The 12150-nt window shown below is 56.6% G+C and overlaps 1 protein-coding gene across 1 annotated transcript; it reads left to right on the top strand.

The window, feature by feature from the left end:
• Window positions 1–3239: 3239 nt before the first annotated feature.
• On the top strand, window positions 3240–10391 carry LOC147413354 (uncharacterized). Its single transcript, XM_086479811.1, has 10 exons — window positions 3240–3381; window positions 4874–5116; window positions 6520–6810; window positions 7203–7300; window positions 8653–8845; window positions 9066–9177; window positions 9291–9537; window positions 9838–9877; window positions 10162–10267; window positions 10348–10391. Exons 1-10 carry the CDS (start codon window positions 3270–3272, stop codon window positions 10388–10390), a joined length of 1485 nt encoding a protein of 494 aa, XP_086335937.1. The 5' UTR covers window positions 3240–3269; the 3' UTR covers window position 10391.
• The last annotated feature ends 1759 nt before the right edge of the window (window positions 10392–12150 follow it).

Consider the following 12150-nt stretch of genomic DNA (forward strand, 5'->3'; position numbering starts at 1 on the left):
TCTGGCTTCAGGAATGCCCTGGGCCACGTCAACCTCTCCCCCAACTCAGGACTGCCCTTTGCCTTCCCAGGAAAAGGAAGGCTTTGCCCAGCAAAGCTGAGGAGGATCGTTACACAGGTAGGGTTTCCATCACAGGGAAATCAGCAGGGCTGGGCTTGGAGCTGGGAGGGGAGCAGGTCTATTGCAGGAGAGCCTGTTGTCATCCTGTGGTGGCTGCAGGCAGCCCAGCTGGCTCTGTCTGACATGCCAGAGCAGTGTGTCCCATACCTGCTATCCCCAGCCAAAAGCCTCCACTAGCTCCCTCTTCCAGCAGCTTCTCCTGAGGTCCCCCCATGGTGCCAGTAAGGTTTGGGAGCTGCCCCTTGTGCTTGCCCTGGCCAGGGGAGGCAGCGCTTCTGCCCAGCCCTGCTGCCTGGCTGGTACATGTCCCAGGGCGCCCTGCAGCCCCCAGGGCTGCTGCTGCCTAGGTCTGCCCTACTCCTTCTTCCGTGGCCGCTGGGTCTCTCAGGCTGTTTCTGTCATCCCAGAACTGCGGCCCTATGAGAACTTGGATGATTACTGTGTGATCAAGGAGACTCTTCAGGCAGAGGAAGATGCAGGTAGGATATTGAGTGCCCTGCCTGTGTTCACTGACATGGCAGAGAGGGGGGTGGAGAGTGGCAGGTGTGGTGGCGTGAGGTCCCACACTGCTGAGGGCACACAGCAGCCTCTGCCATGGGTGTCCTTTGTCTCCACAGGTAAAGGTGGCCGGGCTGCAAAGCTGTTGCCCCAGCCCTTGCCTGTCCTGGAGTCCTCAGGAGACAGTCGGAGCAGCGAGAAAGAGAAGATGGGGCGGACGTTCAAGGCTCAGCGCTGATGGCACTTCTCCATAATCCCTTCTCAAGTCTTGATTTTCCTTGGCTGGAAACAGGAATTCATAGAACTTGTGCTGGATTATTACTCCTCCTCAAATTCCCTCCCTTATCAAGCTCCAGCATCTTCTGTCACAGAGCAGAAGCAGTCCAAGGCCTGGGACAATCTGCTTGTGCCAGCAAGGACATGTTCTTGTACTCCTCCTGTGCTCTGGCAAACTTGTCTCACCCTCATCCTGGGTGTCCTCTGAGACCAAATCAGATTGCTAGGTCCCAACCCCTCTTGCCCTGCTCGATATTCCCATATCCATCTAGACCCCAGCCTCTGCTTGAGTTTGGCCCAACTGTGCTGCCCTCACAGCTGTGCTGCTGTGTCTGAACAACCAATAAATTGTTTTGATTTGCAGGGGCTGCCTGCCCCATGACAGCTCCCACCTTGTCATGGTTCCTCCCTGGTTTGTGTGTGAATCTTCGTGGAGAAGCTTCGACTATGGTTTTCTGGTCCCTGGCAGCCCTGAGGAAGCACATCTGAGAAACTGCATGCTCCCAGAACAATGCTTCAGTTTCCCACTTTCCTTCCTCCCCATCCTACAAGTAGCACAGCCTCAACTGGGCCTAGCTGGACCTGTATGTTTGTGACCCACTCTATGGGTGTTGGTACTTGTCTACCATTCTGTGAGGTGCAGTTGACCCTGATCCTCTTGGGAAATCCCCATTCTGCAGCCTTAGGGATCTGCTCAGTCTCGGCTGCTGTTTCTGCCCCGATGCAGCCTCCATCAGTCAGTGCCTCTCCTGCGCTGTGGGATGCTGGTGCCCAGTGCAGCCTGGAGATTGATGGACATCCTGAAGGCTCTCCTTGGTGAGGAGCCCACTGCTAGAAGATAGGGCAATTGACCACTCTCTTCTCCAGCCTTTTTTTTTTAGCCTGGGACAACCTGCATGTGCCAGTAAAGACATGTTTTGACAGACCTTCATATGAGCTGTCTGATCGTCAACGTGGTATCTGCAACTGGCCCCTGGGACCAAAGAGTCTCCTTCACATGGACTTTCATTGGTGTGACCTGCATGCCTGATGGAGCTCGTCTGGATGGGTATTGGGCAGAAAGGGGAAGAGGGAGCTTAGCCCTGTGTGGCTGCTGCTGGCTGAGAAAGGGGAATGGGGAAACAGAGTGTTGGTTTGTGTTCCTGCCACCTCTTGGTTTGCCATGCTTCCTGCTCCATGTCCTCATATACAGTCAGACCCTGGGCTGTCAGCCTCATGACTCTGCCTGCTCTGTCTGGACAACCAATAAAGGCTCGTAGTTCGGAGGGGGCTGCCTGCACCTCCCCAGCTCCTGCCTGATCTCCTCATTGCCTTTGTGGGGTTATGTTCCCTGTGGCGTGCTGAGCTAACTGCACCTTATTGAGGGGAGGCCATGAGCAGGGTTGCTGTGCCCTGGAGCTGTGTCTGACAGCTTCCCCAGGCCTTGAGGGCTGTGCTGGGCAGCTCTGACCTGCATTTGGATGGGAAATGTGTTGGGAACCAGTGAGTGGTGGTGCTCCTACAAATTTGTCCTGGGCAGGTGTGTGTCCTGCACACGTGCCGTGGGCAAAGCTGAGGGATAAGGATGGTCTTTGCTCCTCTGCAGCCCCCATGTCTGATCATGCAGCCCTCTGAGACCTGAGACATCCCAGCTGGGCCCATGGGAGTTTCTGGAGAAAGAGAAAAGCAGGAGCTGCTGAGGAACAAGGGAGATAGTTTCCTCAGACATGCAGCTGGCACTGAAGGGCAGGGCGATCTGCACACTTGGGAACAGAGCAAAGTATTGCCAGGCTGAGGGGGAGGAGGAGGAAGAGGCAGCTGGGGAAGGAGGAGCAGGGAAGGATAAGAAAGGGTGTGTGTTCAGTGTGTCTTTCAAAAGGGCCGAGAACTGTTTCAAGTCTTGAGTTACTCCTTCTAGTTTCTGCCCCTCTTCCTATTCCTGCTTCTTGCCAGCTCTTTATGTGCTTTTTCAGAGGTCCTCCATCTCTTGTTATCATTGAGGGGAAGTGCAGTGACTCATCACAACTCTAAAACCCGTGCAGTAGCATTGAGAAACATATGGGTATTGCCCCAGAAATAGGAGCAGTGTTTCTCAAATGCACACTGGTAACTAGGAGGGTTTTGGGTGAAAGCCCTGGGATCTCGGTGACAAGGTTTCTTCTGTTGAGTACAGAGCCTGGATGCCCCTGGGGAAAAAAGTCAGCAAAAGGCAGCAGCACTGACACTGATGGGAGGTTCCCTCCTGAAAGAGGAAGCCTCCTGTATCTCACGAGATTTCCCCATGCGTTTGTTTGCTTCCTGTGGTTGCAAGTCTTGCAGTCAGTTTACAGATGTCTGGGCTCAGAGGCAGCGAGTGGGGCTGAGATTTCAGTTCTGCCTGGGGACTTCATGCTAGCATGGCACTGCAGTTGCTGGCTCCGAGGTTTCTCCTGCTCCTTGTATCTTTGCTGGCAGCACAGGGCCAGAAAGATCCTGATCTCAAGGTCCAAGGAGTGCCCTGGGAAACAGGTAAGAAGCAGTTCCTCCTTTTCTCTGGAGAGATGTTGCTGCTTCTCCTACTGCAAGTTTGATATGCATCTTTACTGCCTACAGCCCTGGGCTGAAGCCCAGGTAGACCCCTGAGGGCTGTGTTATCTGGGGCATCTGCTGTCTCTAGGAGACCCCGGGAGTGGGAGCAGGGAAGAAGGTGGAGTGAGGGTGCACTGGAGGTACTGTGGGAAGGACAGGATTGGGCTGGACAGTTGGGGATGGGTCATGTTCTGCACCGAGCCAGTTTGCCAATCATTCCCTGGAGGTTGCAGGCAGCAATCAGGCACGAACTCATTCATCATGATTTGGGGGAAGGCTCTAGGCTACCACTTTCTGTACACATCTTATCCCCAGGTGTGTCTGAGGGACACTATGCCTGCTGAGAGCAAAGCAAAAGGGAACTCGCCACCATTTTGCCAGCTGGATGGGCCTGGGTGTGGGGAGCAGCTGGGTGCCTGTGCGTGGGATACTTTGCGGCTGTTTGTCAGTGGGACACAGCTACCTGTTGTGGTGCTCAGCTGGGCATCTCTTCCCTTCTGCAATCAGGGTTGTTGGAGAGCAAATCCTGGCCGTAAGTGGCTCGTTCACCAGCATGTCTGTACTTCTTCATGGGTGTTCAGAAGATGGTCTGAACCTTGTAAGTTTAGTTCTCTGACCCTTTGGGAGAAGGAAGATTGTATTTTAAGCACTTTGAGGGCTCCCAGAGCCCCTTGCAGAGGCTGGAACAGGGGAGAGCTCCTTCCCAGGTGCCACCATCCCTGCAGGTAGGAATCATTGCCACAAAGCCTCCCTCTGCAGCGCCCAGCAAACTGCTGGGACAGGCTGTGACTTCTCAGCCCAGAGGGTGGTGAATGTGGTGAGGAGGGGACGTGGAGGAGGGAGCAGGGTTTTTGGCAGGGAAAAGGGGGTAGGGGCTGTGGTAAAGCAGGGCATGTCAATGGAGAAGGCATTGCTCATCCCCATGTCCCACTGCACCATCAGGTGGGGCAGGAGGAGAGTACCTGAGGGACTGACTGAGCCAGCACAGGAACCCCAGAAGTGTAACAGGGGCACTTCTGTGTCAGGGATGAGCCATGGCTGGAGGGACATTCATCCCCGCAAGGCTGGTAATGCCATGGCCCATCAAGGGCAGCTTGAGCTGAATGAGTGGCTGGAGGAGGTCTCCTGCTGCAGGGATCATTGTCCTGAGAAGTTCTGTGCTGTGGGATGTGGAGGAGGGAATATGGTGTCCCTGGACACAGGGGTGGATGAGGGAGGCTCACGTATGAGTGATCATTCACGCTTCAGGTGCACAAGGAGAGTCCCCTCCCAACAAGCCTTGCCTATGGGTAATGTCCTGGCAGATGGACATGTCACCTTCCCTCTCCCTTCAGTGGCTGGATGGATTGCTGTGGATTTCTCTCCTACCACGCACCCATACCCCACCTCCTCACCTCCCAGCCCAACTAACACCCATTTTCACCTCTGCCAGAAACATGCCAAAGGCCCCGGTGGGACTCAAGACTCCAGCTGGCACCAGACCAAGACGATTATGAGAAGGATAAAGAAGTGATGCTGAGTTGCAGCGATGGTTTCCAACCATCCTTCACCCACGTCAAATGTGCGAGGGAAGTCCAGTCCATCAGTCATGGGAAACCTGTATACAGAGAAGTTTGGCTTGGAAAGGAGAGCAGAGGTCACTGGATTCGCATTCGATCCAGTGTGGAGTGCATCGGTAAGGGAGGCACCAGGAGCTCTCCTGGCTGCCCTGCTTTGCCCTTCCTAAGCAAGGGAAGGCAGACTGTGTATGCACAGGAAATTTCAGGATCTCTGCTTGTCTGGGGGAATGGTAGGTGCTGCTGAAGGCTGTGTCAAGGCAGCTGCTGAGCCTGCTCTGTGTCCAGCATGCAGTTCACCAGTGGGTGGGAGATTCTTGCTGAAGGTGTGGGCGAACAGGGTTTCCTTGAAGGCTTCTGGCAAGACTATGTGCACAAAGGAGAGAAGCGGGGGAGAGGTATGTGTGGTGGAGTTCGTGGTCTCCAGGGCGTCATGGTTGGGGCAGGTGAATCAGAGGGCTCTGCTGCCTGTGTCCTCCCAGACCCTGCAGCTGTGAGTACCACAGCTTGCTCCCCGTAGGCTAGTCCCCTCCAGGCACTGTGTCATGGTGGGCACAGGCTTGTCACCATCTTGTCACAGCTTGGGGCACAAAGGTTCCCTCCAAGGGAGAACAGGGCAATAGTGGGTGGATTTGGGAACCTGGTGAGAGGTTTCAGAAGTTTTGAAAACAGTAGTCCTCTGCTGCTCCCCAGCTCACTGAGTACCCTGAGACCTGGGCCACAGCAAGAGGGCTCTGGGCTGGTTCCCTGCAGGCAGCTGTGAGCGTGGGTAGTGTGGGGAGGTCTGTGGGAGAAGAAGTGAACGCTTCTCCTTTGACCCACCCCCAGGGACAGTTCCCTGCATGGCCCACAGTTTCAGGGTGCCCTGCTGGCTTGTCTTGGGTGCTTTGCTGACTTCATGTGGCAGGTTCCTATGGCATGAACAGTCCTCGCTTCTTAGAAGATACCACAAGACACCAGGATCAAATGCTGGTCCATCAGTCACCATGCAGGCTTTGTGCATAGCATGAGCCACTCGTGGATGCCCAAACCTTCAAGGTCCCGCTCCTCCTGGTCTTTCCTGGGAGGCCTGGGGGAAGCAGCGCAGGGCCCTTTTTCCCCTCATCCTGTTCCCGGGGATGTGGTGTAGGAGGGCTACTTCGTATGGTATCCTAGAGCTCCATCTCTCACTGTACTGTCAGAGAAAATGAAGCTTTCTTCTGGGGTCTATGCAGAGCATGAAATGGGTAGGTCTTTCTAAGAGCTGCATCTGTTGGACTGTAGAGATGCTGAGACCCACAGACACCTCAGTTGTGACTCAGTGGGGAAGACTGCCTTGAACTATAGCAGGCCACACATTCACCCACATTCATTCCTGTCCAGACTCCTGCTCCCCTACCAAAGAGCTGAAGTGACCTGTTTCAGCGTCTCTCTTTCCCTCCCACCTGGCTGGGTGGGGAGCAGGGCTGTATGACAGCAGCACATTTGACAGGCTGGCAGGAGAAGGGAAGGAAGGGACCCTCTCACAATGTCCACTTCACAGATGTCCTCCAGGTTGTCCCTGGGACCTTGGAGATTTCCAGCACCAGCATCAAACTGAACTGGACCTGCAGGCTCCCTGACACTTGCCAGCGCATGCGGGCCAGATGCCGTCTGGCAGAGCCTTCCTCCACTCCCTGTGAGGCTGAGGAGGTGATGAGAGAGGAGATGCTACATGGCCAGGAGGGAACATTCACCTGCCACCCTCTGCAGCCCTTCACTGTCTACAGTGTCACCATCTCACTGCCCCCCAGCACGATCATTTTCACATGGTTGGTCAGGACAGAGGAAACAGGTGTGTGCACATGAGAATGGGAGAAGGGTGTCCTGAGCTGTGTCACAGGTAGCAGAGATGAACAGATGTCCCCTTCACCTGGCAGTTCAGCCTGATCATCCACTCCCTGTGGTGATGGTCCTGGGATAGGGGCTGCTTGGAGCCTGTGGGACTCCGGGGAGGGGGCTGTGCAGGACACTGGGGAAGGGCACGTCCCCTCCTCACACTCCCCCTCCTCAAAACACGGCTGCTGCTCCTGCTACTGTGGCACATGCAGCCCTTGTTAGGGACAAACCCTGCTTGGGGGGTCCCTTTGCAGCCTGTCCCAAAGGCCAGGAGCTGCCTGCACCCTGCTCCGGGCTCAGCCCCTCCTCACCAGCCCCATGTGTGACCCCATCCTCCTGTGCTTCCAGTGCCGGACAAACCGGAGAAGCTGTGGCTGGATCCCAGCACGGGGTCCCTCAAGTGGAAGGCACTGCCCTCCTGCAAAGGGGAAATCATTGGATACCAGGTACCAGGGGACCACAGACTCCCCACGGTCCCCCTCACCTTGGCAGGCACCTTCCTGCCTGGAGGTCTGTGCAGGCAGCCTGGGGAGAGTGGGGAAGGGAAAGATGTGATGACCTGCAGTTCCTAGCCAGTCCAGGTGAATATCTGGCTGAGATGAGCATGAGCATTTTCTGCCTCACCTTCGACAGTGCCTGTGCTGTGGAGTTGCCCAGAGAGGTGGTGAGTGCTCCCTGCCCTTGGCTTCCTCCCCAGGTCTGCTCAGCCTGAGGTTTGGCAGACTTTGTGGCTCAATGTGTTGCCCTTGGTGACATGTCTGCTGGGGTGGCCTCCCAGGGTTTCCTGTGCCTCTTGTGTGCTTGCTTCTGGTTCCTGCCACGAGGTTTGAGTCATCCTCTGAAAACCACTTTTCTTCTCGGAGAGTTGCACCATTCCTTTGAGTTTTCCTCAGTGCTTGACTAGAAGTGCCCCCCCTGTCCGTGAATTGGGGGCTCTTCCCAAGGTGCAGTTCCACTTTCTAATGTTGAGGGGAGGCGAGGCACTTACCAGTGTGCCCTATGTCCCCTCTGAGGACAGACCTCTGTGTGGGGTGACAAGGACCCAGACATGCTGGTTCTTCAGGCCCATCACAGCTCTTTCCTGAGAAACCGGCAAACAGGGGCCCTGATGGCATTGCTTGTGGGTCTGTTCCAGCTGGTTCCATGCTCCCAGGCACCTTTGTTTGTGAAAAGAATCTCCTTTCAGTTAGGAGATATCCTAACTGAAATATCCTTAGCATATTCCCAAGATTTCCAGTTGACGCTGACAGCAGCGAGGACGGCCATGAGAAATTCAGATTATGCGTTGGCAAACGGGGATCCCCCAACTGTATCCCTTGTGGGAAGCCTGTCTTCCTCTTTTCATGCAGACAAAGCCTTCAGAGTCCAGACTTGCATGGGAGGAAAGAGAAGTTCTGGGCCCCTCTTGTGGGGGATGTCACCACAGTGCCTGTGGTGTTGCAACACCATACCAGTGACCTGGCCTCAGGCTCATTACACATATATACACCCCTTCAAACCAACAGCCTCCCTCTTGCCCTCAGCTCTTCATAGGGACTCAGTCCTTTGCTCACAGAGGCAGTTGCTCTGATGTCTCGAGTGCTGCCTCCAAATTCCTCCTCTCCTCCTCTTCTCTGCTTTGGTCCACGCATGCGGCCAAGGCTTCTGCTGGTTCCTCTCCAGGAGCCTTCCACGTCTGCGGCACGTGCAGAGAAGGGGAGGCTTGCAGGGGTGCTCTGCTCTGTCTTGGCATGCTGTGGGCACGTTCCCAGAGGGGAGGCTGGAGCCGCTGCCCTCCAGCTCTGTCCCCTGTCTCCAGCTGAACATCACAGCCAGGCCTGCGCAGGACAGCAGCCTCCTGGAGATGGAGCGGCTGCGGCTGAGCAGCTCCGTCACTGAGCACCCGCTGCCTGAGCACAGCCCCGGCAGCAGCTACGTGGTGACGGTGCAGGGACTCACGGCCACCGGCGCTGGGGCTGCGTTGCTGTGGGAGTTTCAGACTAACAGCTCAGGTAAGGCTTGCTGTGTCCTGGTCCCTCCAGGGCGGCCACAGCATGCACCGTGGCTGAGGCAGCTCTCTGTCCCCAGCCTGTGGCCTCCTGGCCAGCGTTGAGGAGCCTGGGCAGAGAGGAGCTGCGCCCTGCAGCCTGCACTGCCCATGGCTGCCTCTGCTGCCCACACAGCCCTGCTGTGCTGCCTGATGATGCTCATCCCTTGGGTCTTCCCCTCCAGACACCCCGCACCCTCTCGACATCAGCTGCCGCAGCGTCCGTGATGTCTCCCCATCCCAAGGGACAGCCGTGCTTCCCCTCCACCCCATTGTCCATTCCCCCAAGGTGGCAAGGTGAGTGCAGCCCCGGTATGGGTTTCCCCACCGGCAGCACTTGCCCACAGCCGCCTCCATCCCGCTCTCCCCAGCCCCATCTCCCCCGGCTCTCTCACCACCTTGCCTTGCAGCGAGTACCAGCTCATCGTGGCCGCGATGCACAACGGCACGGTGGTGGAAGGCACCTGCTTGGGCGAGCCGCAGCCCTTCAATGCAAGCCAGCAGCCCGACACCTACGTGGCTGCCGTGCTCAACCTCACTGCCCCCATGGACTTTGTGTTGGGTGATGGGACCCACGGGCAGGGTTACCACAACGCTGTCCTCCAGCCAGGCTGGAACTACGTGGCCCTTCTCCGCCTCGTCCACCGCTCTTGGCAGGTACCCATCGCAGGGGACTACTTCTCTCCGGGAATGATGGCAGCTGGGGCCAGACCCCTTGGCAGCATCTGGGGCAGCTGCTGATGGCGAGTGGCAGTGCTGCTGATGGCGAGTGGCAGTGCTGCATGGGCTCCGCTGCTGGCCCTTGCACTGAGAGCCCAGGTGCCTTGCCAGGGCAAGGCCCACGGGGTCCTCGACCACAGCTGGCGTGTTTGGTGGCCACGGGCAGGAGGCCTTTGCCTCCAGGGTGGGCAGTGGGGCACGAGTGATCTGAGCTCTCCCTCCCATCTCCCTCAACAGGCAGAGAGGTTCACCTGTGTCTGCTACAGCTTCTCTGTCGGTAAGTGGGCTCGTTGCTCCATGAGCCCGAGCCTTTCTCCTGCATGTTCCCTTTTCCCAGCCTCGCCGCTTCCCATGGAGAGGAACTGGCTGAGCACAGGAGCGGTGGGGTCTCACTGGGGAGAGAGGAAAACTCTCATTTCCCATACATGGGGTGACACTCCACCCCAGAATAAACCTAAGCCAAGACACACTTCTACACACTTGCATATACCCTTTGCCATCGTTGGGGCCACTGCCAGAACATGGCCCAGGCTGTGGCACCTACTCCTGGCTGTGTGTTAGTTGCAGGGCAGCCTCCCGGCCTGTGGCATGGGACTGTGACTGGGGTGGTTGTGCTGTTGGTACTCCTCCTCATCTCTGCAGGGATCCTGTGGTTCGTGCTTTCCCGGTGAGTAGGAAGGGGTCAGGTTCAGCAGGGCCATGGGCAAATGCCAGTCTCTTACTCAAGGCTCCCCTTTGCCTTTCCAGGAGAGGGAAGTCTTTGCCTGGAAAAGCTAAGGAGGATAATTAAAAAGGTAGGAAAATGTGATTCCCTGGACCACCACCACAGAAAGGGCTGTAGGGCAGCGTGGCAGCTGGCAAAGAGCAGATGTCTCCCAGGAAAGCCTGACCCTCAGGAGAAACATCTGCTCATGCTCTTCACTGGCATATCTCCCTATTTGTCCCAGACCTGTAGTGCCAGGGTGGCTCTGCCTGCCAAGCCCCATGCAGCAGCAGAGCATGGCTCCAAACAGTGCTTCCAGCCTGGAGCAGAGGCAGGGGCACTCATCAAAGACGGGCATCCCAAAGGGTGGCTCATGGCTCAGCACTTTGAGGGACCTGTAGCCGTGTCATACCCCCCCCAGGGGAGAGATCTGCTGGGAGGGTCAATCTGAGGGACTGCTGCTCTCACCTGGGCACAGGCAGGCACCTCCAGGATCCCGTGGCTGGGCATAGTGGGGATGAGGGAGTTGGGCAGTGGCAGGCACTGCCCTGTGCTCCAGCCTGTCTCAGACAGCTGTGTGCAGGCAGATGTGGTGGCATGGGCTCCCTATGCAGCCAAGGGCATGCAGCAGCCTCTGCCCTGGGTGTCCTTGGTCTCCACAGGTAAAGGTGGCCAGGATGGAAATCAGTCACTCCAGTCCCTGCCCAGGACCACAGGAGACATTCAGAGCAGTGAGGGAATGGATAAGACTGAGAGGGTGACCCCAGCTCCGTGCTGATGGCTGCCAGGCCCCCTGGCTCTTCTGTGACTGTGACCAGCACTGGGGATCCTGTCGAATTCAGCAGAGCAAGAGGAAAACAGGAGGCCAAGAAAGGCCTTTTCTTTCCTTACTCCCTTCACCTCCCAGCTTTCACTTACTGCTCTTTTAAGGCCTTTGAATGTGACTTCCTGTAGTTCCTTTTTTTAGGCTTTGCTTTCATTTTTTCCTTCCTGGAAGCAGGAACTGTAAGCCAGATTTTCCAGTCCCTGATTCACATGGGCTCAGGCTGAGGGATGGTCCATGCTCCTGCCATGTCCTGGGTTCCCAGCCCCTCTCCCCCACCATCTGCTGATATTCAGCCAAACCCAGGGCTCTGCTGGAGCTTGGCCTGTCTGGGCTGCCTTTGTGACTCTGCCTGCACTGTCTGGATAACCAATAAAGGCTTGTGGTTTGGAGGGAGCTACCTGCTCCACTACAGCTCCTGTCTTGTCCCCTTATTGCCCTTGTGGGGTCACATCCCCCTACAGTGAGCTGACTGCACCTTGTCGAGGGGACACCACGAGCAGGGCTGCTGTGACCCCGTGTCCCTGAGTGGTGCCTGACAGCCTTTCAGACCCCCAGGGCTGTGCTGGGCAGCTCTCACAGTGAGTTTGGATGGGGTGCATGGTGGGAATCAGTGAAGGGTGATGTTCTTCAATGAATATCTTGGGCATCAGTGTGTTCTGTGCCCATGCTGTGGCCAAAGCTGAAGAACCTGTGTGCTTTCAGCTCCTTTGCAGCCCCTGTGCCAGGTCAAACCTGGAAGAAAAGTGAAGATCAGAGATCACCACCATCATGGCCAGCACAGAGTCTTTATTGGTGAGACAAACAACAAAGCCACAGGGTCTTGGCTCTGAGGCCCCTTGCCCTTAAGCAGCAAAGGCAGAACCCGTCTCTGTGTTGCAGCAGCCCTTGCCGGAACCACATCCAGGATATCTAAGTTGAGCTGCTACAACCTGGAATTAACATGGTGGAGCTAGATGGCTGGTAAGGGAGCACCTCTGGAGCTGACAGGGCTGTTGCACCTGGATCAGCATCAGGAAGATGG

This window comes from Leptosomus discolor, chromosome Z (assembly GCF_034619465.1).
Source record: "Leptosomus discolor isolate bLepDis1 chromosome Z, bLepDis1.hap2, whole genome shotgun sequence".
Classification (NCBI taxonomy): Eukaryota; Metazoa; Chordata; class Aves; order Leptosomiformes; family Leptosomidae; genus Leptosomus; species Leptosomus discolor.

Coding starts and splice junctions, on each gene's coding strand:
- LOC147413354 (XM_086479811.1), top strand. CDS start 3,270: ATGGCACTGCAGTTGCTGGCTCCGAGGTTTCTCCTGCTCCTTGTATCT. Junction 3,382..4,873: donor AGGAGTGCCCTGGGAAACAG/GTAAGAAGCAGT, acceptor CACCTCTGCCAG/AAACATGCCAAAGGCCCCGG. Junction 10,268..10,347: donor CTGTGGTTCGTGCTTTCCCG/GTGAGTAGGAAG, acceptor TTGCCTTTCCAG/GAGAGGGAAGTCTTTGCCTG.